At 51.7% G+C, this 25,351-nt stretch overlaps 1 protein-coding gene across 1 annotated transcript in view; it reads right to left on the reverse strand.

Moving 5' to 3' along the window:
* DHRSX (dehydrogenase/reductase X-linked) overlaps nt 1-25,351 on the reverse strand; it is a gene marked incomplete at its 5' end in the record, with an annotated part of 126,427 nt that overhangs the window by 29,409 nt on the left and 71,667 nt on the right. Inside the window, 2 exon segments of the mRNA XM_021080887.1 lie at nt 5,103-5,310; nt 19,094-19,195. Of these exon segments, the coding sequence (XP_020936546.1) occupies nt 5,103-5,310; nt 19,094-19,195 (310 nt within the window).

The following is a 25,351-nucleotide window of genomic DNA, read 5'->3' on the forward strand; positions in this document are numbered from 1 at the left end:
TCTTTGATTTTACACAGGCAAATGTAAACGCCCAGAGAAAGGCAGTCCTGGCTGGCTTCCTGATGTTCCCACCCAAACAGGCCACGTGTGGCACTTCTCTGCCCGAATCAGAGTTGTGTGCGGTGCCGGCAAAAGCTTCGTTTCAGCAAAAGGCAGCTACGCGTGCCCTCGGCTGTCTTCTCCCCCGCACGTCTCTAGAGCTGTGTGTGCTGCTCTTTAAAGACACCCAGTTAAAGGGAAAAGCGCCAGGAAATGTGTGAAAGGAACCCACCACCCCTACACACACACACACACACACACACACACACACACACACACACACACGGGTTCCCTGGCCAGAGTGTTTTTTATGTTCCATGTAGACTCAGTTCCACATCAGATGCAAGAAGTATCTGAAGACCACCTACCATCTGGAGACGCAGGTGACAGAACTGGTCACTGCAGAAAGGCCCCTCTGAGCACGAAACGGACCCCAGGACTGAAAACGCGAGGTCCCAGGTCCCGGGGGGAGAACAGGCTCCCTGCCGCGTGAGCACCTGAGGCCAAATTACAAGTTCTCCGGATGCAACGTCACTGTCGTTCTATTCCCTGGTGGGCAGGCCACGTGTGGACAGTGCAGGGGTGGCCAAACGGCTGTGCATGTTTCGAATCAAAAGGGGAGACTCGGAAACGGCAGCGAGGGAAGGAGGCCCTCCCACTGCCTCGGGCTCGCACAGGACTTGGGCACCCACAGCACCCCGGACACCTGTCCTGCCTCAGCTCAGGGTCCACGGGGCTGGTCCTCTTCCAGCCTCCGCACAGGCGACAGGGGACATGGAAACTCAGGGGCTGAGAACAAGGAAAACCCACCCTCCCCCACCCTGGGGACCAGACATCTGAAGTCAAGGGGTCCCGGGGTCCTGCTCCCTCCAGAGGCTCCAGGGGAGGGTCCTTCCCGCCTCTTCCAGCTCCTGGGGGCTCCAGGCGGCCCTGGGCCGGTGACCACCTCCCTCCCGGCTCTGCCTCCGTCTTCCCGTGGCTTCTCCTCTGTGTCTGGGTCTCCTCTTCTGTCTCTTGGGAGGACACTGTCCTTGGAGGGAGGGCCCCCCTCATCCAGGAGGACCTCCTCTCAGACCCTTCCCTTCCTCACACCTGCAAAGACCCTGTTTCCACACCAGGTCCTGTTCTGAGGGTCTGGGCGTGGGACTTTGACATATTTTTAAGTATGAAATACGAAGATATGAACAAGTGTATCAAAGCTTTTCTTGAATCCTTGCATGTTTGTTTGTTTGTTTATTTTCTCTACATTTTATTTTTGAAAAATAACATCTCGGTACTTTTGACGAAACCGTTTAAGGGCACAGAACGTGGGATTTCTTCTGTATCCTTGATGCTTCCACAGCCCCCTGTCTCCCACAGACGGCGCAGCAGAGGAAGTGTTTTCTGTTCTTCCACAGGTTGAAGTCGCACAATACGCATGAAAACGCTCTGTAAGCAATTACACCCGTGTTTGCGCAGAAGATGGCATTTCCTTGGCGGGGGCGCACGGCGTCCCTCTGGCTTCACTTCACGGCTTCCATCCAGTGAGGTCCTAGCAGCCTAAACAACAGGCAGCCTGCAGTCAAGGGGAGGGGCCCGTGGCCTGAGTTTCCGTGGGTGGGTCTGTTTGAGCATCTCCTGCTGCGGGTTCTCACCGCGACGTCTCACTCCAGTCTCTCCGCATCCGGTGCTTGGGCTGTGCCGAGATCCCCGCGCCCTTCTCGCACCTCCCAGGACCCTGTTGCGCCCGCCCAGGCGTCCCCCTCCTTCAGGGACTCCCCCACCAGCTAAGAGGAGCCCCCCCCCCCCCCACCCAAGCCCACCAACCTGCAGTGTGGTCCCGCCGCTGCGGCTGCTGGGCTGGACGGTTTGGGCTGGACCCCAGGCGCGGTAGAGCAGGTGGGCTGGGGCAGCGCCCCGGGAAAACAGCGCTTGAATGGTCCCCTCCCAGGTCCCATCCCCCCAGGGGTCTCAGATAGCCTCCCCGCCACTCCCCAGCACCACGCACTCCGGGCGCGCTCGGTGGGGGGTGTCCCTAATCCCACAGCCCTGGGCACAGACCCTGAGCCCAGGGGCCAGGGGCGGCCACCCTGCCTCCCGAAGACCCCCGGCCTCCCTTCCTTCCAGGGCTTCTCTCGGTGCAGGGCCACTAACACCACGAAGCCTGCACCGGGAGCCACCCCCAAGAGCGCCCACTTCGACCACATTCTGCGGGGAGCAGGGGGAGGGAGCTGGCGCCGCATCTGTGCTGATACCGCGCAGGGCGCGGGCTGCACGCGGCGCAGGCGGGAAACAAACAGCGCCCGGGCGTCGGGATACAGCGCCTGGCCGGTCGCCAGATGGCCGGGAACATGCGTACCACGGGGCTGGCACCTTGCAGTTTGCAAAGGGGTGGAAAGAAGAATGTTTCTGTATCTCGCAAATCCTCCTACGTCTGACTTCTGTCTTGTCTCTTTCTCCCAAAAATACTAATAATCATCAGAGCATCACACAAAGAAAAGCTGCCCCAGAACAAGGCAGATGGTGGAGGCCGAGGGATACTAAGTAGACCCAGGGCGCTGACGCTGGACAGTGCAGGCAAAAACCAGTCACATCTCGATGTCCTACAGCTGAAACTAAAAGAACTTTAAACATCTGTTTGATCTCAGTTTGAAAGAATGCCATGGGAGTTCCCATCCTGGCTCAGGGGTTAACGAATCCGACTAGGAACCATGAGGTGGCGGGTTCGATCCCTGGCCTTGCTCCGTGGGTTTAGGATCCAGTGTTGCTGTGAGCTGGGGTGTGAGTCGCAGACGCGGCGCGGATCTGGCGTTGCTGTGGCTGTGGTGTAGACCTGCAGCTGTAACTCTGATTCGACCCCTGGCCCGGGACCCCTCCTATGCTGCTGATGGCGCCCTAGAAAAAGACAAATAAATAAATAAAAAGAATGCTGTGAAGAAGAATGAAATCATGCCATTTGCAGCAACGTGGATGGACCTAGCGAGTCTCACACGGAGTGAATTCAGACGGAGGAAGACAAACACCAAATGAGATCACGTCTAGGTGGAATCGAAAATAGCGCACAAACAAGAACCTACCTACGGAGCAGAAACAGACTCCCAGACACGGAGAACAGACTTAGAGTCAGCAAAGGGGAAGGGGGGAGATAAATGCGTGATTCATACCTACAGCCCCCTACATGTAACATAAACAACAAGCTCCCATGGTGCAGCACAGGGAACTATACCTTGTAATAACCTCTCCTGGAAAAGACTCCGAAAAAGAATAGATACGAACATATATGCACAGCAATTACTCCGCCATGTGCCTGAAACGCACACAAGATGCTAAGTCACCTCAACCTCAATAACATTTGAAAATAATCTTAAAAAATAAATAAATAAAAGAATACTTAAAAAAAAAAAAACCCAAACCATGCACTTCTGGATGGATGCAAACAGAACATGAACACACTTGTGCTTAGAGTTTTTCAACGGTTCTGCTCACACAGATGACCCTAGACTGATGATTTTTCAATGTCCTGCAGTCCTAGGTCCAGGGCTGTCGTTTTAGCTCCACTGCTTACTGCAACAGCAGGAAGATGTTTTCAAAATATAGATGCTTCTCCGTGTCTTCATGTGCACAGTGAGGATAATAATAGGCTTTCCCTCAAAGCCTAAATATAAATCTAAATAGAGTGATACGGATACAGGCTTACAGAGGCCACGAGAGATTCTCCTGCGAAATGAAGTCAGTCAGACAGAAAGACACAGACCATTGGAGATCCCTTCTATGTGGCATCTAAACGATGGCACAAGCGAACCATCTACAGAACAGACGTGGGGAACAGACGTGTGGTTGCCAAGGGGGAGGGGGAGGGAGTGGGCTGGACGGGGAGTGTGGGGTTCGTAGATGCCAACCCTGACACTGAGAATGGATCAGCCACAAGGTCCTGCTGTGCAGCCCGGGGACCTCTATCCAGCCTCCTGGGATGGACCAGGACGGAGGAGAATACGAGAAAGGGAATGGATATATCCTATGACGGGGTCACTTGGCCGCACAGCAGACACTGGCGCAACCCTGTACATCAACCCTACACTCATAAAAAAATTAAGAAGAAAGGAAAAAGGGCACGACAACAGCAACAACAAAAAAAGCACTTCGATGCGGGAGTGCAAAATACCAAGCAGTTACTAATCCAGGCAGACCTCACTGCACTGCCTTCGCAGTAACTGCATTTTTCACACATTAAAGGTTTGCGGCCACGCTACGTGAAGCAAGCCCATCAGCCGCATTTTTTTTTCTTTTTAGGGCTGCACCTGCGGCATCTGGAAATTCCCAGGAGAGAGGTCAAATCAGAGCTGCCGCTGCACGTCTACACCACAGCCACAGCCACATCAGCTCTGAGCTGCCTCCGTGACCATCACTGCAGCTCACAGCAACGCCGGATCCTTAACGCACGGAGCGAGGCCAAGGATCGAACCCGCATCCTCACAGACACTATGTGGGCTTCTTAACCCCCTGAGCCACGACGGGAACGCCTATTAACAGGTTCACCAGAGCACTTGCTCACTTTGTGTGTCTGTGTCACATTTTAGCAATTCGCACAATGTTTCCAACTTTTTCTTTGCTTCCGCCATTGTTCTGGAATCTGTGATCCACTGACCTCTGAGGTTACTGTTGCAAAAAGATTACACCCTGCTGAAGTTTCACAGGATGGGAAGCATGTTCAGGCAGCGAAGCAATATTTTTTTCTTTTGGGGGCTGCACCTACAGACATTCCCGGGCTGGTATTTTTAAATGAAGGTGTGTGTGTTGTTTCTTTAAACATAATGGCACCGCAGTTAACAGATGACCGTCGAGTGTAAACATCACTTTGAGATGCACTGGGAACCCCTCCCCCCAAAAATCATGCTCTGCTTTCCTGCGCCCTTTGCACCAGGGCTGTCGTCTGCCCCTGCGACATCGGAACCACCGTCGTTAGGACGACGGCACAGGTGGGTTTACAGACCTCGGGGTCTGTGGGCACGCTGCCCGGCACAGCGCAGTGACACTCACCCTGGCCTTTCCAGGAGCCCCTGGGATCACTGGTGGCATGCACCCACCTGCTCTGGAGGTCGTCCAAGTCCAGCTCCCCAACGTAGTGTGTGGCCGAGGACACGGTCACCACCCTGGCGCTGCGGCCGGGGGAGCCCGACGCCTGCAGGTCGTCCAGGAGGAGGTGGGTCAGCAGGAAGTGGCCCAGGTAGTTCACTCCAAAGTGCTCCTCGAAGCCGTCCTCCGTCTCCCTCTGCGGCACCATCATCACGCCGGCTGGGGACAGAGGGGGTTTCAGGGAGGGCAAGGCGGGCAGGGATGGAATGGGCTGGGAAGAGATGGGATGAGATGGCAGATCCGCCCCCCCAAGCTGTTCAGGGAAGCAGCCTGGCACCAGGATGGCGGCTCTCGTCCCGGCTGTCACCCCCCACCCTCCTGCCTGGTTCCTGCTCTGGACGTGGTGGGCTTGGTGCCAGGAGGCCCATAAGACCCCGTCCTGTTCTCAAACTCTGCCCTTGGATGGTCCAAGCTTGCAAAGAATGACACGACAGCTGCCCACAGCAGAAGATGGGTCTGTCCTGAGTCACCCAACAGAGTTGCCCCCCGCTCCCCAGTGGGTCCTTCTCCTGGACAGGACAGCGGTCTGCAGAGACCGGGGGCCCTGGCAGTGTGGCTGGGACATGTGCGGACGGTGCTGTCTTGTGGTCCACAGGGAGGGGCAGCCCCAGACTCACGTTGCCCTGGCGCCCCCTCATTCAGCTGAGCCCAGAAACGCATTCCTCCCTGGTGCCTTGCAGGGATGCGGAGCCCCTTGGGCACAGGGCCCAGCCCAGGCCACCAGACATCAGCCCATAAACACATTTGTAAATCAGTCCACAGACACATTCAGGGAGCACATTCGGTGGCGCCGTGTGCTGGACCCCTGGGCTTGAAACACCCATGCCTGCCCTGTGGGGGCAGAGCTCCTGAAAATCCCAGTCCCTGAGTCTCTCCCCTGGGGCTGCAGCACAGGTGATGAGCCAGGCTTGGGTCCTTCTCCAGAGACAGCCCACAGGCATGTCTGTGTATGCGCCCATGTGTGTGCGTGCGCACTGCCTGCCTGGGTACATGGGGACGTGCATTTTATCCGTGCAGATAACCTGTGTGCATCTGAATGCTTACTGCAAACGCACATGTATATGCCCACGTATGTGTGTGTGTGTGCTGTACATGTCTTTCTGTGTGTATATGCTCACATATGCACATACACACATCGGTCCGTGGATCTGTGTCTGCATTTGCATGCAGGTGTGTGTTTATAAATGCCACCCAGCATATACCTGTGTTTTCTCTGGCGTCTAGGGTCCACGCATGCCTATGAATTTGCCCGTGGAGATGCATCTGTGTCTGTATTTGTGTGGATGCCTGCATTTGCATGTGACATGCCCAGGCATGTGTACATGTGTGCATATTTGTGAGTGTACGAGCAGAGATATTTGCATAGGTGCCAGGGTTCACAGTTCACCACACAGCTGTATGTCTTTACGTGGAAGGGGGCATCCATGTAGCTCCACTTGCATATCCATCCTGGGGCTTTGCACCTGTGCAGGTATTGGCAAGTGCTTTTGCATATGGGTATAATTTTTATGCACATATGCATTTCTGTATGTGTGTGTACATGTGTTTGAACTTGTAAGTGTAGACACTTCTCTGTGTATGTGCATTTGCATGTGTGTGTGTGTGTGCTTCTTTACACTGACATGGGTGTATCGATCTATATGTGTATATGTGTATTTCTGCGTGGATGTGTACGCATGTTTACCTATCATTGTCTGTACATGCATTTGTGTATGTGCAGGTTTGTGTGTGTGTATTTTATAAAGACGTGTATTTGTATATGCAGATATTGTGTATTTTATATATAGGCACACACACACGTGCACATGCCTGTGTTTGCATTTCCGCCTGTAATCCTCTGTATACGCATTTGTGTGTGTGTTTGTTTCTATATGTGTATTTTACAGGATATGCATTTGGACATGCGTGCATGTTGTATACGTATCCATGTGTGTTTAGGCGCCTATGTAGGCATTTCTACTTGTGATGCTCTGTACATGCACTGGATGTTCGTTTATACGTGCGTATTTCACAGGTGTATTTGTGTGTGTCTACGGTTTGTATTTGTTCATGTATATATCCATTTGTATGTGCCTGTGCGTGCATTTCCATATGTAACATGTATATGCACATGTTTGTGTATGCGGATATACAGCCATATATCTGATGTGCACACACATGGATGTGCCTGTGTGTGCCTTTCTCTCCGCAGTTCTCTGTCTACGCATTTTGCGTGAGTAAATGTATTTGTGGACTTTTTTCCCAGCTGGACCGGGAGGTCCCTCTCTGGACACACAGGGTACCCTGCCTGCCCCTCCACACCCAGGTCCCAGGCAGGCCCCGCCTTGGGTCTCGTGACCGCACGTCCCCAAGTCCAGTGCAGCTTCCCCGCTGGAGAGAATCCTGAGGCAAAGAGGACGTCGGAGTTGGGCTGTGTCTTCACAGCGCCTGGAAAGAGCTCTGGGCGCAACAAGGTAGTGAGCAACCTTTAAAAAATAAAGCTGGAGGAAGGTGGGTGGCTGCGGCCACAGCGGAGGATGGAAGTGGACCAGTGACGGAAGATGGGCTGCAGACGCAGCAGAGGCAGAAACGAGAAGACGGGGATGGAGGGCAGGGCGGGGGACTGGGAGGGCGGGGAAGGGGGCGGGGATAACACGCCCAGAGGCGTGGCCTTGACATGACTGTGCATTCTGGCCACGCCCACCTGCCGCCCTCACAGCCAGCTCTGAGCCAGCTCCATCCTGGACAAAAACACGCGACCTGCGTCTTCACGTATTGGACGAAATGTGTTGAAATACACCTGCAGCCGCCAATATTTGATGTGAAGAGGGGGTTGCGGTGCCCGTCAGAACTCACGCAGAAGATAAGGAAGACGTGGTCCATATATACACAGGGGAATATTCGGCCGTAAAAAAGAATGAAATCATGCCATCTGCAGCAACATGCGTGGACCTGGAGATCAACCCAAGCACTTTAAAATATAGGTTCGCCTCCTGCACTGTCGGTGGGAATGTAAGTTGGTGCATCCACGATGCAAAACAGTACGGAGTTTCCTTAAAAAACTAAAAATAGAATTGCCACATGACCCAGCAATCCCACTCCTGGGCATCTATCCAGAAAAAAACTATAATTTGAAAACACACATGCACGCCCATATTCATAGCAACACGATTCACAGTAGCCAAGACATGGAAGCCACCATCGACAGAAGAAGGGATCAAGAAGATGTGGTCCATATACACAGTGAAATATCGTTCAGCCATAGAAAGAATGAGGGGAGTTCCCATCGTGGCACAGTGGTTAACGAATCTGACTAGGAACCATGAGGTTGCAGGTTCGATCCCTGGCCGTGCTCAGTGGGTTAAGGATCTGGCATTGCCGTGAGCTGTGGCGTAGGCTGGCGGCTACAGATCCAATTAGACCCCTAGCCTGGGAACCTCCATATGCCGCAGGTGAAGCCCTAGGGGAAAAAAAAAAATGAAATTATGCCATTTGTAGCAACATGGATGGACCTAGAAATGCTCATACTAAATGAAATAAATCAGACAAAGACATATGATGTCACTTATATGCAGAATCTAAAATATGATAAAAATGAACTTCTTTACAAAACAGAAACAGATTTACGGATATAGAAAACAAATTTTAAATAAATTTATTAGGAGTTTGGGATAAGCAGATATCACTACTCTGTGGAGGTTCCTTAAAAAACTAAAACTAGAACTACCATATAATCCAGCAATCCCACTCCTGGGCGCCTATCCCGAAAAAAATGAAAACTCTAATTTGAGGGACTCCATGCCCCCCAATGTTCACAGCAGCACTGTTCACAATAGCCAAGACATGGAAGCCACCTAAATGCCCATCAATAGAGGAGTGGATAAAGAAGATGGAGTGCATATATACAATAGAATATTACTCAGCCATAAAAAATGAATGAAATCATGCCATTTGCAGCAACACAGATGCAACTAGAGAGTCTCATACTAAGTGAAGTAAGTCAGAGACAGATAAATATCACATGATACCACTTCCATGTGGAATCTAAAATATGGCACAAATGAACCTATCCACAAAACAGAAACAGACCCACAGACATAGAGAACAAATTTTAAGAGCAAATTTACTAGGAGTTTGGGATGAGCAGATACACACAGCTATATGGAGGTTCCTTAAACAATGAAAATAGAACTACCATAGGACCCAGTAATTCCACTCCTGGGCATCTATCCAGAAAAAAAAAAAAACAAAAAAACTCTAATTTGAAAAGATGCATGCACTTCAGTGTTCACAGCAGCACTATTCACAATAGCCAAGGCATGGAAACAACCTCAGTCTCCAGTGATGGAGAAGTGGATAAAGAAGATGTGGTCCATATACACAACGGAATATTACACAGCCACGAAAAAGAATGAAATCATGCCATTTGCAGCAAAAGGAATGGATGTACAGGGCATCGTGCTTAGTGAACTAAGTCAGAGAAAGACAAATACTATATAATCTCCGTTATAGGTGGGACTCTAAAAACTACAACAAACTAGTAAATATATCAAAATAGAACCAGACGCACAGATCTAGAGGACAAACGGGCAGTGACCAGTGGGGATCGGGAAGGGGGGAGGGGGGGAAGAGCTACCAACTCATAGGTATAACATAAGCTGCAAGGAGATATTGTACCACATGGGAAGAGAACCACTATTTTATAAGGATTATAAACGGAGTATAACCTTTACACATTGTGACTCACTGGGCTATACACCTGTAACTTACTGGCATCACCTGCACCTCAGTAAATAGATGGAGACAGAAAGAGAGATAAGGGGGGGGGTAGATAGAAAGATAGAGATGACAGATCGACAGACAGACAGATAGATATAAATGATAGAGATAGATGATCCACAGATGGCAGATAGACCATAGATAGATGGATAGATGGACAGACAGGCGGACAGACAGGTTATAGATAAATAATAGATGATAGATAGATAGATAGATAGATAGATAGACAGACGGACAGACGGACAGACAGATGGAGGATATGTATAAGAGGAATAAGTAGAGGGGCATATTGTTCAGCATAGGGACGACAGTATTTTATAATAACTTTAAACAATGTATCACCTTTAAACATAGTGAATCACTCCATTGGACACCTGTAACTTATGAGACTGTACAGCAACTTCAATAAAAATAAATAAAGAGGAAACACTGGGGGTGGTAAGTGGCACTGCTGTGGTGCTGGCGTTTCAGCAACCGCCTGAAGGCTGAATTCCAGGCTAGAGAGCTTCCTCTCCAGGGATAACCTTGCAGCCACTAGACACGTGTCAGAATCCAGGGCTGCACCTGAGCTCACGGCGAGGGGCCTGCGAAGGGGACGTGGCTCAGCAGGTTAAGAACCCAACCAGGATCCACGAGGATGCAGGTTCCATCCCTGGCCTCACTCAGTGGGTTAAGGATCTGGCGTTGCCATGAGCTGGGGTGCAGGTCACAAGTGCAGCTTGGATCTGGTGTTGCTGTGGCTGGGGTGTAGACCTGCAGCGGCAGCTCCAATTCGACCCCTAGCCTGGGAACCTCCACATGCTGCAGGTGAAGCTGTAAAAAGAAAAAAAGAAAAGAAAAGAAAGATGGTCCTTGATTCCTGGTACATCAGGAGCAGGGAAACAGCCAGGAGACTCAGGGCCAGCAGACCTTCACGCCGATGTATGACTCTGGATTTCCCGCCACCGGGGCGGAGCAGCTGGCCTGCTCCTGGCCAGGGCCCTGTGGTCAGGTTCCCGGTGACCTCGGCTGAAGGACAATGTGGGCTCCCATCCCTCAGACCAGGCGAGTTCCAGCTGCTCCGTTCCCATTTCGTCTTTCCCAGCGAGGAGGCACCAGACGGTCAACGAGAAGCCACCAGGGAGCCCCGGGGCCATGACAACATGCATTGCTGTCACCCGGCCGCTCCAATGACAGATTCTGGCAGATGCTCCCTGACCCCCGACGGCCAGGGAGGCTGCTTCGGGCAGAGGACGCGTTCAAGGGGACTCAGGCAGAGCCAGAGCCCGCTGAGCGCCTTCTGGGCATCAACGGCCTCGATGGGGAAAAGACCACTGTCCCACGGCAGCCCCGTGGGCACAGCCGCCCACCCCTCGCGCCCCGGCAGCGCCCAGCCCGCCCGGGGGCTGCTCCGCAGGGAAGATGCACGGGGGCTGCGGCCCCCCGGAGGCGGGACCCGCAACGCGGGACCCTGCCCGTGACTCACGCGTGATGAAGCGCGATGCCGAGAAGCGCCACGCCCACTTCCATTTTTAAAAGGCAAAACGTCCCACAGGAGGCGCTGGTGGCACCTTTCACGCCGACCGCGGTATTTATGGAACGCGTGACGGTGCCCGGGAGTGGGGGGGGCGACGGCCGCGCGATGGCACGCAGCGGCATTTGTCTTTTTTAAGTACATAAAAGGATGCTGTCAGCAGGCCAGGGGGTTGAGCAGTCACGCCTTGTTAGTCAGCCTCCGAGAAAGCATCAGCCTAGCCGAGCGCAGCTTGGGGAAAAGAGCCAGAAAAAAGATGGGCTCCTCCCCGAGGGATGGACCTCCCGCTGTGGCTCGGCGGGTTAGTAACGCCCTATCTGAACTACCGGGCAGCTCCCAGCAACACCAGAGCCTCAACCCACTGAGGGAGGCCAGGGATTGAACCCGCATCCTCGTGGAGACTCTGTTGGGTCGTTTACCTGCGGAGGCACTGCAGAAACTCCTTTTTTTTTTTTTTTTTTAATCTCAAAATGGTGTTGAAGTAGAGTTGATTTACGACGTTGTGTCCGTTTCAGGTGTACAGCAAAGGGACTCAGGGGTCCATGAACCTACAGCCCTTCTCTTTCAGCTTCTCTTCCCACAGAGATGAGCACAGAATCCTGGGGAGCGCTCCCTGTGCTGCTCAGCAGGTCCCCGCTGGCCTGTCATTCCATAGACCTCAGGGTGCACCTGCCAACCCCATACACCACCACCCCCCCCCGTCCCTCCCTGCCCCCACCTGTCCCCTTGGGTCACCATAACTTTGATTTCAAAATCCCTGAGTCTCTGTTTTGTAAATAAGGTTTTTGTGGCGTTCCTGTCGTGGCTCAGCAGTTAACAAACCCGCCCAGCATTCATGAGGGTGCGGGTTCGATCCCTGGCCTCGCTCCGTGGGTTAAGGATCCGGCATTGCCATGAGCTGTGGTGTAGGTCACAGACACAGCAGCTCAGATCCTGCGTTGCTGTGGCTCTGGCGTAGGCCGGTGGCTACAGCTCTGATTAGGACCCTAGCCTGGGAACCTCCATATGCTGCAGGTGAGGCCCTAAAAAGACCAAAAAAAAAACAAAAACAAAAACAAAAAAAAAAACCACTTTTTTTGTAACAAGACTGTTTCTGGAATGCTTGTCATCTATATTTTGATCAAAGACCTACCGTGTTTTTGCAAGGCCTTCTTTAGACTGGGTATGGACTTACTATATGTTAATTCATAAAACGGAATCTTTTTAACATGCTAAAAATTTATTCAGAAGATTTTCATTATCTTTGGTGCCAATACTGAATGAGACTATTTCCTTCCTTTTTTTTTTTTTCTTTCATTTTTTAAAGTTTCGTTGCGCTAGAGTTGATGTGATCCTTTCTGCACACAGCCGATCACAGAATCCTGGGGAGCGCCCCCTGTGCTGCTCAGCAGGTCCCCGATGGCCCGTCATTCCATAGACCTCAGGGTGCACCTGCCAACCCCACACCCCCCGTCCATCCCACCCCCTCTTTCCCTCTTCGATGAGCAACTATCTCAGCTGGAAACGCCCCGCCAGACCCTCCAGTGCAGAGGCAAGGGCTCCTGGGACCATGTGACCATAAATACCCGACTCTTTCCAGCGCTGCTGGCTCAGGTGACTCTGGAGGCTGCTGGCTCAGATGACTCCGCAGCCTCTGGGTAACTGCCAAGCCCCTGTGTTTTGTTTTTGGGACCCAGTTCTGGAAGCTCCACAGCTGGCTGGGAGCAGGAAGGGATGGGTCCGCTGGCCGTGTGGGAATTTGAACCCATCGGGTCCAGTGGCCCCCAAGCACTGCCACCTGCAGCAAAGGGACATCTAAGTGCCTTCTGGTCCCCAAGACGTGCCAGGGATACCGCCACCCACCAGCGAACCGTTCTATCTGGGGGTGACAGGCGGTCCACACACATTCAGGTCCCACCTGCCCAACAGGAAGGCACGCGCCCCGAGTCACCGCTTTCCCGGGAGAGAGCAGAGAAAAATGCCAAGTGCGAGAAAAAGGAAACCGCGCAGGCACCGGCCCCCAAGACATCGGCACCCCGTCCCTGTGATCTCACTGCTCTGCAGGTGCCAAGGCCACTGAGGCCACTGCTGGGAAGAACGGCTCTGACGGCCATCGGTCCCCGGGGCCCTGCGCTGCTTGGTGGGAGGAAAGAATAAATGAATGAATGAAGAGAATGAAGGAAGAACTCTACCCAAGACTAGGTGCCTACGGATCTGGGCAGGCAGGCGTCTCTCTTCATTTTCAGACTGATGGCTGCCGTCTTTATCTGGGGGAGGGGACATCATTTTTACTAATTCTTTTTTTTCTTTTTTTTTGGGGGGGCAGCACCTGCAGCATATGGAAGTTCCCAGGCTAGGGGTCGAATCGGAGCTGCCGCTGCCAGTCGATACCCCAACCACCGCAACTCCAGATCTGAGCCGCGTCTGCAACCTACACCACAGCTCACGGCAATGCCGGATCCTTAATCCACAGAGCGAGGCCAGGGATCGAACGAGGCGGGTTCAGAACCTGCTGAGCATCGGCGGGCATTCCTGTTTCAGTAATTCTTGATCTTGGCAATGCATCCGGGAGAAGTACGGGAAAAACTCGATCAAGGCTCAAGGACCCAGCATCCATCCTGAGCGGGGCTTACAAACCTACCCAGGTTCTGGCTGGAGGATGGCGAACAGCATGAATCAACTTCTGATGCAAACGCCAGCTGCATATGGACCGGCTCCGTATGAGGCCTTCCAGCGATCAGGCCGGGCCGCAGAGCCCCACGGACCAAGCCAGGCGGTGCGCTTCTATTTCTGTCGCGCTGGCGAAGGCAAAAATAGTCCATGTCTGAAGCACCGAACCCTCGAACAAAATCCCAAATGCTCCCTTTAAACTGTAGGCCATCTACTCCACTCGCCGTGATGGCCTGTGTGGGAAGAGACTCCGAAGAGCATGCATGTGTGTCTATGTGTGACTGAGTCGCTTCGCGGCGCACCCGAACCTGCCACAACACCGGACGTCCCCTCGACGCCAACAAGAACACACGCATAAATACTCAAAAATCATTTCATTCGGCCCTTCCCTTTCTTTGCTAATCATAAAACATCAGTGTCTTTCTGTTTGCTTTTTTATCTTCTTTCTAAAAGATTCTAGGTATTTGTTTTTATTTGGGGACGATAGACTTTTTTTTTTTTTTTTCCTTTCTTGTTTCTTCTTTTTAGGGCCACACCCTCCGCGTATGGACGTTCCCAGGTTAGGGATCAAATCGGAGGGGCAGCTAAGGACCTACACCACAGCCACAGCAACACGGGTCTGAGCCGCATCTGCAACTTACACCGCAGCTCACAGCATCGCGGGATCCTTAACCCAACGAGCAAGGCCAGGGCTTGAACCCACATCCTCCTCATATCGGGTTTTTTGTTTGTTTGTTTGTTTGTTTGTCTTTTTGCGTTTTCTAGGGCCGCTCCTGCAGCATATGGAGGTTCCCAGGCTAGGGGGTGAATCAGAGCTGTCACAGCCACAGCAACGCTGGATCATTAACCCACTGAGCAAGGGCAGGGATCAAACCCACAACCTCGTGGTTTCTAGTCGGATTCGTCAACCACTGAGCCACAAAGGGAACTCCATAATATCAGGTCATTAACCAGCTGAGCCACAGTGGGAACTCCAGGGTCCTTCTGTTTTCAAGCTTTGTTTTCAGTCATTGCGATTCATGAAAAGCTTGCAAAACGAACGCAAAAAGAAAGAATACATTTTAAACATGCAAAGCACAAAGCTGGGATTTCCCATTGTGGCTCAGTGGGTCAAGAACCCAAATGGTGTCCATGAGGAAGCAGGTTTGATCCCCGGCCTCCCTCAGTGGGTTAAGGATCCAACGTTGCCATGAGCTGTGGTGTAGGTCACAGATGGGGCTTGGATCCCACGCTGCTGTGGCTGTGGTGCAGACCTACAGCTGCAGCTGTGATACAACCCTTCGCCTGGGAGCTTCCATGTGTTGTAGGTGCAGCCCTAAAAAAAATCATCATCATAATCATCATAAAATAAAATAAAAATAAAGGGGGTGACACACAAGGGGAGCAAACACAACATGCAGCCTCGGCGAGTGGCCCTGCAGTAACTGCACTCTGGTTCCGGCTCCTGGAAATGGCATCGGCAGGAGCCGTGGCTGGGAAGCCCCGTGGCAGGTCACAGCTCCCCATGCGACGGTCTCTGCATTTCCAGGGTGGGGCACTGCACAGAATAAGTCTTTGTTTAATGTGAGTCCTTGGCTGAAGAGGGATGTGCGTGAGGTCAAGGGCTCCTGTTTATCCCTGTATTTCCTGGCCTGGGAATTACCGACTACAAGAGGGAGAGGCGACAGGTTAATGTCGCCAAGATGTCCACGCCCTAATCTCTGCGTGGGAGACACAACAATGTCCCCCAGCCATCCACATCCTGATGCCCTCATTATCAGAGAGATGCACATCAAAACCACAATGAGGTACCGCCTCACACCGGTCAGAATGGCCACCGTGAATAAGCCCACAAATGGCAAATGCTGGAGGGGCTGCGCAGAAAAGGGACCCCTCCTGCACTGTGGGTGGGAATGTGAATCGGTGCAGCCATGACGAAGGTTCCTCAGAAAACTAACTATAGACCTACCATAGGATCCAGCAATCCCACTCCTGGGCATCTGTCTGCAGAAAAACATAATTTGAAAAGATACACACACCCCTTGTTCACGGCAGCACTATTCACAAGCCAAGACACGGGAGCCACCTAAAGGTCCATGACAGATGAATGGATAAAGAAGATGTGGTACTTATACACAATGGAATACTACTCAGCCATGAAAAAGAACAAAAGAGAGTTCCCATTATGGCTCAGTGGTAACAAACACAACTAGTGTCCAAGAGGATGTGGGTTTGATCCCTGGCCTCCTCAGTGGGTTAAGGATCTGGCATTGCCATGAGCTGTGGTGTAGATCACAGATGAGGCTCAGACTTGGTGTTACGGTGGCGGGCAGCTGCAGCTTCAATGTGGCCCTCAGCCTGGGAACTTCCATATGCCATGGATGCAGCCCTAAAAAGCCAAAAAACAAAAAACAAAAACCCAAAAAATGCAAGAATGCTATTTGCAGTAACATGGATGGAACTAGAGATTCTCATACTAAGTGAAGAAAGTCAGATAAAGACAAACATCATGTGATATCACTAATATGTGGAATCTAAAAGAGGACACAAAGGAACGTACCTAGGAAACAAACTCACAGACAGAACAAACTTCCGGTTACCAAAGGAGGAGGGGGGAGAATAAGTTAGGAGGTTGGTATCAACAGACGCAGACCACTATACATAAAAGAGACAAACAACAAGGACCTACTACCTAGCACAGGGAACTCCAACAATATTCGTAATATCTGACACGGAGAAAGAATCTAGAAAAGAATATATGTCTGTATCTAGATATGGTATCTCGTTCTATCGTTAGTTTTCTACATACAGATATAGGACTGAATCATTTTTCTGTACACCTTCAATTAACATGACACTGTAAATATATTATACTTTAATATTTTTGTTGTCTTTTGTCTTTTTTAGGGCCACACCCAAGGCACATGGAGGCTCCCAGGCTAGGGGTTGAATCGGGGCTGTCGCTGCCGGTCTACACCACAGCCACAGCACTGTGGATCCAAGATGCATCTGTGACCTACACCACAGCTCACAGCCACACCGGATCCTTCACCCACTGAGCAGGACCAGGGATCAAACCCGCATCCTCATGGGGAATAAGTCAGGTTCGTTCACCACTGAGCCATGACAGGAACTCCCTGTACCTCGATTTTTTTTACATGGTGAAGACATAGAAGAGTCAACAATGCATTGCATACAACCTAAATTACTTTAGGTGCTCCCCCTTAAAAACCAAAACCAAAACCTAGGGGTAGAAGGTTAATTATGGAGAATGCATTGATAAGCCTGTTTCTGCTGGTGTCCCCCCGCCCTCCACGCCCCTGAGCTATAGCCACACCAGCAAACATGCTTGGCAGCCGTATTTCCCACTAAACCTCTGGTGACCCAGAGCAGGGTGACACCTGCTGGGCGAAGACATCTGTCAGAATGGAGATTCCTGATTGTCCTGCTTCCTGGCTCAGGGAAGGCTGCACCGCAAGGATGCTGGGAGGCTGCAGCAAAGAACCTCAGCTCATACAGTTCTGATGGGTTCCCGGACTAGCATGCACACACGGCCACGGCCAAGTGGCCCTCTGAGAACGTGGCCCCATCCCTGACCCGTCAGGGTGTTGAAGGTAACGAGGAGACAGGAGGTGTGGCTGGACCCGTCTCCACCATCCCTCCCTCCAGCGTCTCTGCACAGGTGGCCCTGTGTACAGTGTCATCCCACTCACTGAGGAGACTGAGAAACCCTCCACAAAGCAAGCCCGCCCCTCAGAGCACAGACGGAGGTGCCCCACGTGGCCGTGTCCTGCAAAATCATTGATTTCTGCCAGTAGGTTTCAGGCATAATCATGTGCAGAAACCTGAAAAGTATCAACAGAGTCCTGGGGAGAAGAAATAAAGATTAAAATCATTCTGAACCATCCAAGGAGATCTGCCCGCAAGAGCACCACGCAGTGTCCACCCCCCTGGGCTAAGTCGAAGGAACAGTGCCAGCTGGCAGGTGTTTCGTAGGCAGCCACAGACGCATCCCTGCCGCACTGGAGACAAACCCTACGGACAGTTTTCCGTGCCGTGTTTTTCCCTTAAGGGAGCATTTCCAATTCAACAAGTGGATGGAGCAGAGGTATCTCTATGTGGCTCAGATCCTGCCCTCCAACCCTATGACTATGACGAAAAACAGAAGACGGAAGGCACCAGACAAAGAGAAAGAAGACAGCACGCAGGTCTTGGGAGCGGAATCAGATAGACACGTGTTAGGATGTCACGTGCCTCAGAAGGAAGCATGAAGTCCCCGCCCACCCCGAGATCTGCCCACGCCCTGAGCCGGGGTCATGACAATACCTGGGAAAAGCGGGAACCAGCCAGAGGGACTTTGGAAAAAGGATGGAGGGTCTTTAGATGCAAAAAATTATCCTGGATTATCCACGTGGGGCTCAAGACAAGTCATGAGGGTCCTAGCCTTCCCTGCCGTCCACAATACGAATAATTTGACACGTTTTACAGAGTTGGGAAAAACTGCAGTGGCAGTAGCCCTTTGAGTCCCATCTATTCCTTTTGCTGCATTAATTGAACTATTTATCTCCTTTCGATCCTGGGTCTCCAGTGCTGAAAGCAACATCTTAAATTTGAACAGGAATGAGCCGAACTGATGATAATCACGGAAACACAAGGAGGTTTTGATAAAATAACTCCTGTAACAACACTCGACCCTTCACTGGTTCCCAATCATGGAAGCACACGGAGGTTTTGATAAAATAACACCTGTGACAACACTCGACCCTTCACAGCTTCCTGGTCCGTCTTAGCCCAAGTGGACTAGTCCAAGTATCGAATCCACAGGACACAGCATCACACTTTACAGCATTTCAAAGCAACGTCCTACAATTACTCTGCTAACACCAGCACCAGTTAACAGCCAAACACACCAGTGGAACGAAGCAGCGGCAACAACTGGCCCCGAGAGTCGTGGGTTTCCAAGGGAACCCCACCCGCTTTCCCAAAGGAGGGCTAGGGCTCCTGTCTGTGTCCGACCTGCCTCTGGACTTCACCAGAACTCACCGTTATTGACCAGGACGTGGAGAGGGATTTTCTTCATCTTGAACTTCTGGACAAACTGCCGGATAGACTTCATGGACGCCAGGTCGCAATATAAAAACTCCACTGGAAAGGGGAAAAAAAAAGCCTGGTTATCTTCCAATCATTAAGCCACTAAGATGACTTCTAAACAGGTTAACTTTGAACCCTCTGGGAAGTAGCACTGGGTTAGAAACTGAAGAAGGTTCATCCTGGGGAACTTACACTAAAAAGACCCTCAATGTCTTTTTTTTGGGGGGGGGCACACCCGCGGCACATGGAGGTTCCCACGCTAGGGGTCAAATCAGAGCTGCTGCTGGTCTACACCACAACCACAGCCACAGCAGGATCCGAGCTGCATCTGCGACCTACACCACAGCTTTTGGCAACGCCAGATCCTTAGCCCACTGAGCGAAGCCAAGGATTGAACTCGCATCCTTGGGGACACTATGTTGGGTTCCTAACCTGTGGAGCCACAATGGGAACTCCCCTGGGGTACGTCCTTCATGACTTCTTTTCCTTGAGTGAGGCTGGGACTTTGTGACCTGCCTCGAGTCAACAGCATATGGCAAAGATGACGAGATGTCACCCCATGCCTGGACTTCATTCTGTAACAGTCCCTCTTGCAAGCAGACTCAGCAGGTGATTCTCCGGCTGGCCTGGAGGACATAAGCTGCCTTGCTGTGAGCAGGCCAGGGGCCAAGACCCTCAGGACAGCTTCTGGGAGCTGGGAGCAGCCCCCACCAAGAGCCAGCAGGACAGTCCGACTCTCAGACCGACGACCTCAAGGACCAGCGGTCATCCAACAACCACCTGAACTCAGAAAAGGATCCTGACGTCCACACCACACAACCCTTGTGAGTGGAGGGCCGTTTTCTTGGTCCCCCTGCAGCAGCGTGGTTCATGCCCGGTCACTGCTGGTTCTGCTGTAGGATCACCTTGGGTTTCTCGAGGGTCAGCTCTCAGGAACGTGCTCACAGAGATGCCTGTGGTTCCAGGACCCCGCAACAGAAGGGAGTACGGCTTCCACATCCCAAAGTCCAGCACCCTCTGCAGCATGCACCTGAGCGGCGAGAGGCACCTGCAGGAGTCTGCTGTTTTGTGGTTGCTGTGGCGTGTGTTAAACATCATTGCACCTGAGAGCCAGCAAAAGCGTTTGCTTGAGAAGGTACCTATACTGCTGCTCACTCAAAAGGGACCTGTGAGGATACCCTGCCCTGCTCAGCATCTTCGGCATGAAGTCACACAGCCACAGAGGACGCGGGAGGGTGTGCTTTCAATATTTCCCCTAGAAACTGACAGTGGGAGCGGGGTGGGCATGCTTCCGGATCAGCGTTACTGGCGAGGTCTAGGGAGGGGCACGATTCTGTGAATGGGTCTTGACCTGGAGCATCAAGACCCGTTCAGGAACGGAGGGTGGATGCGTTTAGGAATTTTTTTAAATCAATGGTCACGTTACGTTTGCTGAAGCCAGTGGTTTTTTCCCCTTTATATTCTTTTTAAACTTGTTTTATTTATATTCTTATTAAAGTATAGTTGATGTACAGTGTGTATCAACTTCTGCTGTACAGCCCAGTGACGCGGGCTTACATACATATATCCTTTTTCTCATAATCCATCCTGGTCTATCCCAAGAGACTGGATAGAGTCCCCTGTGCTACACAGCAGCACCTCAGGGCTCATCCATTCTCAGTGTCGTAGTTTGCATCTACGAACCCCAAACTCCCCGTCCAGCCCACACCCTGCCCCCTCCCCCTTGGCAACCCCAAGTCTGTTCTCTGTGTCCGTGAGTCTGTTTCTCTTCTGTAGACAGATTCATCTGCACCATCTTTTAGATTTTTATTTTTAACTTTTGACCACCCCTGTGGCACGCAGAACTTCCTGGGCCACGGATCGAACCCATGCCACAGCTGTAATCAGAGCCACAAGTGGTGACAAAGTCAGATCCTTAAGCCACTGAGCCACCAGGGAACTCCTCCAGTGATTTTTTTTTTAAAGCAACACTGTCAATGGACATTTGGGTTGTTTCCACGTCTTGGCTGTGGACAGTGAGTAGTGCTGCAATGAACATGCAGGTGCATGTGTCTTTTTTTAGGAAAGTTTTGTCTGGATATATGCCTAAGACTGGGATTGTTGGGTCCTATGGCAGTTCTCTGTATAGTTCTCTAAGGTACCTCCATACTGTTCTCCATAGTGGTTGTACCAATTTCCATTCCCACCAAGAGTGCAGGAGGGTTCCCTTTTCTCCACACCCCCGCCAGCAAACGTCCATCAACAGATGACTGGATTAAGAAGATGTGGTGTATATATACAAAGGAATACTCCTCAGCCATAAAAAAGAACAAAATCATGCCATTTGCAGCAACATGGATGGAACTAGAGACTCTCATCCTGAGTGAAGTCAGTCAGAAAGACAAAGAAATACCATATGATGTCACTTATATCTGGACTCTAACATATGGCACAAAGGAGCCTTTCCACAGAAGAGAAACTCATGGACTTGGAGAACAGACTTGTGGTTGCCGAGGGGGAGGGGGAGGGAGCGGGGTGGATGGGGAGCTTGGGGTTCAGAGATGCAGACTATTGCCTTTGGAGTGGATGAGCCATGAGATCCTGCTGTGTGGCACTGGGAACCCTGTCCAGTCATTTATGACGGAGCCTGACCATGTGAGAAAAGAGAATGTGTACATGTGTGTGTGGCTGGGTCACCATGCTGTACAGTAGAAAAAAAAATTATATATTGGGGGAATTAAAAAAAAAACAAATAAACAACACCACCAACAAAAGCAACACTGGGAACTCCCCTTTTGTATGTTTCCTAAGTTGCCTTTTGTCACGTGATTCCTTCCTGTTCTGCATCAGGCGGTGACCGATGGAGGAAAAGGGAGTTGTGCCACAGGGAGTTGGGACGCTCTAGAACACGGTGCCACCTGGATAGGAATTCCTGACACACTGCTCTAACGCCCCCCCAGAACACTCCCGAAAAGGTAGTTTGGAAAAAAAAAAAAAAAAAAAGGAAAACCTGCACAACAGCTTCGAACGAGAACCCGTGACAAACGGACGGTGGACCCACACACTCAGCCTCCAGAAACACAGCACTGTCTCCGCATCTTTGAAAAGTCAGAGGATGCTTCCTCCTTGCCCTTCAGGGGAAAAGGTCCAGAAGTGACCAGAAACATGGGTACAGACGCTCCACGCCGAGAGCTTTGCCTCTCACGTCGGGCGCGGGTCTGGCTTCCTTTCTGCCCACTCTTGTCATCAGCAGCGACTTTCGACGTCCATTCAGGAGCTGCCCCCCCCCCCACTGCTCTCCTTTGCAAGGTTGGGGACCCTGCACAGGAAATAAGAGCCCCCCCCCAAATCCAGCCCCACAGCTGGGACAGCAGGGCGCTCCCTGCACACCAGCTGCCTCCCTGCAAACAGAAATGCAGACGACAGGCTGCAGAGGAAGGAGCCCCCCACAGCCAGACGAGGCACCAGGGCTGACCACCCACAGGAGCCGGGGACTCACGCGTGTGAGGGGTCACCGGAAACTCAAGCAGGGGCTGCAACAGCCAACCGTGAGTTCGGTGAGAGGGCACAGGGTACGTGACGCAGCAGGGCTCCTGGCAGGGAGTGGGAGAGGGAGACACAGGTGACGTTTTTATCTACCTGGACTGCCGTCAAGGACACCTTCATTTCAGAGTTCCTGCTGTGGCACCGTGGAAATGAACCCGACCAGTGTCCATGAGGACGAACGTTCAATCCCTGGCCTCGCTCAGTGGGTGAAGGATCCGGTGTTGCCGTGAGCTGTGGTGTAGGTCGCAGACTCTGCTTGAGTCTGGTGTGGCTGTGGCTGTGGTGCAGGCTGGCAGCTGAAGCTCTGGGAACCTCCATATGCCACAGGTGCAGCCCTAAAAAGCAAAAAAAAAAAGATATCAAGAACTGGTATCATTTCTACCTGGATAATGAGAGGAATGGAAGGTGGTGGAGAGAGTTTCAGAATATTCAGGCACCCCTAGAAGTGAAGACACAGGATATCTGCCTGGCCGATGCCTGGCAAATAGGAGGTATACCAGTTGTCCGGGTAGCAAGACCAAGAGATGCTGGAAAGAGGGAGGGGATGCCACTTGGAAGAAGAAGAATGGGCAGCGAGTGGCAGCCGGAGCGAGTGGAAAAGGTGAATTCTCCTGCAGGTGGACTGCAGCCCTTTCCGTTTGTTTGTTTGTTTGTTTTTAAAGCTGGGATAGAACCTTCAAAGCCTGAAGAGTATCAGGCAGAGAAGCCAGAAGCAAGCAGGGCTGGCCCTGTGCAGACAAGGGGAGAGAATTCGGAACTGAATGAACGGGAGTAAGTGAATCACGACCTTGGGGTCCAACGCCCAGGCCAAGTGCAGGCACGGCCGTGATGAGCCATTTTCTCCGCATGACACAGTTTTGCGTCCCGTTTCTCAGGGACTCCCACAGGCAGTGCCAAGAGGATGGAACCGAAATGGTGATGGGAGAACGGAAGGGACGCCTTTGAGATCTGACAGGAAGGAAGGAGGGAAGGAAAGAAGGAAGGAAAAGAGAAAGTTGGCTGTAGTTCCCCTTGCGGCTCAGTGGTAACGAAGCTAATTAGTCTCCATGAGGATGCAGGTTCGATTCCTGGCTTTGCTCAGTGCGTTAAGGATCCGGCGTTGCCCTGAGCTGCGGTGTAGGTCTCAGATGCGGCTCAGATCCCGCGTTGCTGTGGCTGTGGTGTAGGCCGGCAGGTGTAGCTCTGATTCGACCCCTCGCCTGGGAACCTCCATATGCCGCAGGTGTGGCCCTAAAAAAAAGAAAAGAAAAAGAAACAAAGACGGGGGGAAAGAAAAAGAAAGAGAAAGGGAGAGAGAGAAAGAAAGACAGAAAGAGAGGGACAGAGGGAGGAAGGAAGGAAGAAAGAAGAAGCTAGACAGGAATGAGTAATATACTTGACAAGGCTGCAAACGCACATTTACAAATAGGCACGAGTCTCCCGCAGGAAGGTTTTCAAATCACAGGTGTGTATTTCCAAGATCTCAATAACGTGCTCAACTAACAACCACAACATGCACCTCCCAAGAGAAGGATACTCCTCTGAGGAACAGACACTCTCACGATGAAATCAAGGAAACAAGGACCCGTCAGACCAACGAATGTGGGAGACGCGGGAAAAGAAACGGAAGCACATCGTCCAGAAGAGGCGGGAAGGCTGCCAATGGTCTTTTATCAGCGCCTTTCGACTTTCAAGGAACAGAGAGCCCCAACCTATGCTGACTGATTCTCAAGCACCGGCAAAAGCGTTTGCAGCGACATGGCTGGACACAGAGATGCTTATACCAAGTCAGTCCAAGAGAAAGACAAATTCGATGTGAGATGCTCCTATGTGGATTAGATTCACAAAATATGGCACAAATGAACCTGCCTACAAAAGAGAAACAGACTCAGAGACGTGGAGAACAGACCTGTGGTTGCCGAGGGAGCGGGGGAGGCAGCGGGATGGACGGGGAGTTTGGGGTTCGTGGATGCCAACCAGTGTGTAGGACATGGATCTGCTAGTGTGGAAACACGATTCCACTGCACAGCACAGGGAACTACATTCACTGTCTTAAGACATAATGGAAAAGAGTACTAAAAATATAAAAGTTTACATACATATAAAGTTATATATACATATATATATATATGACTGAGTCACTTTGCTGTACACCAGAAAATAACATAACATCGTAAATTAACTATATTTCAATAAAGTTTAATGCAAAAAACCCCACACAAAATGCAGGCCAAGAAAAACACCTGAGGTGATTCTTTCTAGGAAAGGTGCCTTGTTCGGATACAAAAATATGCAAAGAAATAGCAGCTGCCGGGGCGGGGGGCGGGGCGAGGTCCCATCCACACGCACAGCTCAAAGTGTCACAAAGAAACACAACCATCAGAACAGGAGCCCTGGGACATGCAGAACCGGGTAGGGACAGCAAAGGAGGATGCTTAGGGCGCTGTGTGTCCCGAGGTGACCTGCCCCCAGGCTCTGGAATTGGTCCTGTGCGTCTCACCGCAACCACCGCCTGCCTGCTAACCTCACGGGGTCAACTTATGGCCACCCAGGCCCTGAAAGGCCCACGTAGGGCTTATGGGGAAGGGGCTTCACTGAGCGTGAGGGCAGCATTCAAACCTCCCTCGACCCCACACACAGCCCCCAGTGCAACCCCAGGTGCACCCACCCCGCACGCCGTACCCCCTACCCCCGCCCCCATGCACG

Source organism: Sus scrofa, chromosome Y (genome assembly GCF_000003025.6).
Source record: "Sus scrofa isolate TJ Tabasco breed Duroc chromosome Y, Sscrofa11.1, whole genome shotgun sequence".
Taxonomy (NCBI): Eukaryota; Metazoa; Chordata; class Mammalia; order Artiodactyla; family Suidae; genus Sus; species Sus scrofa.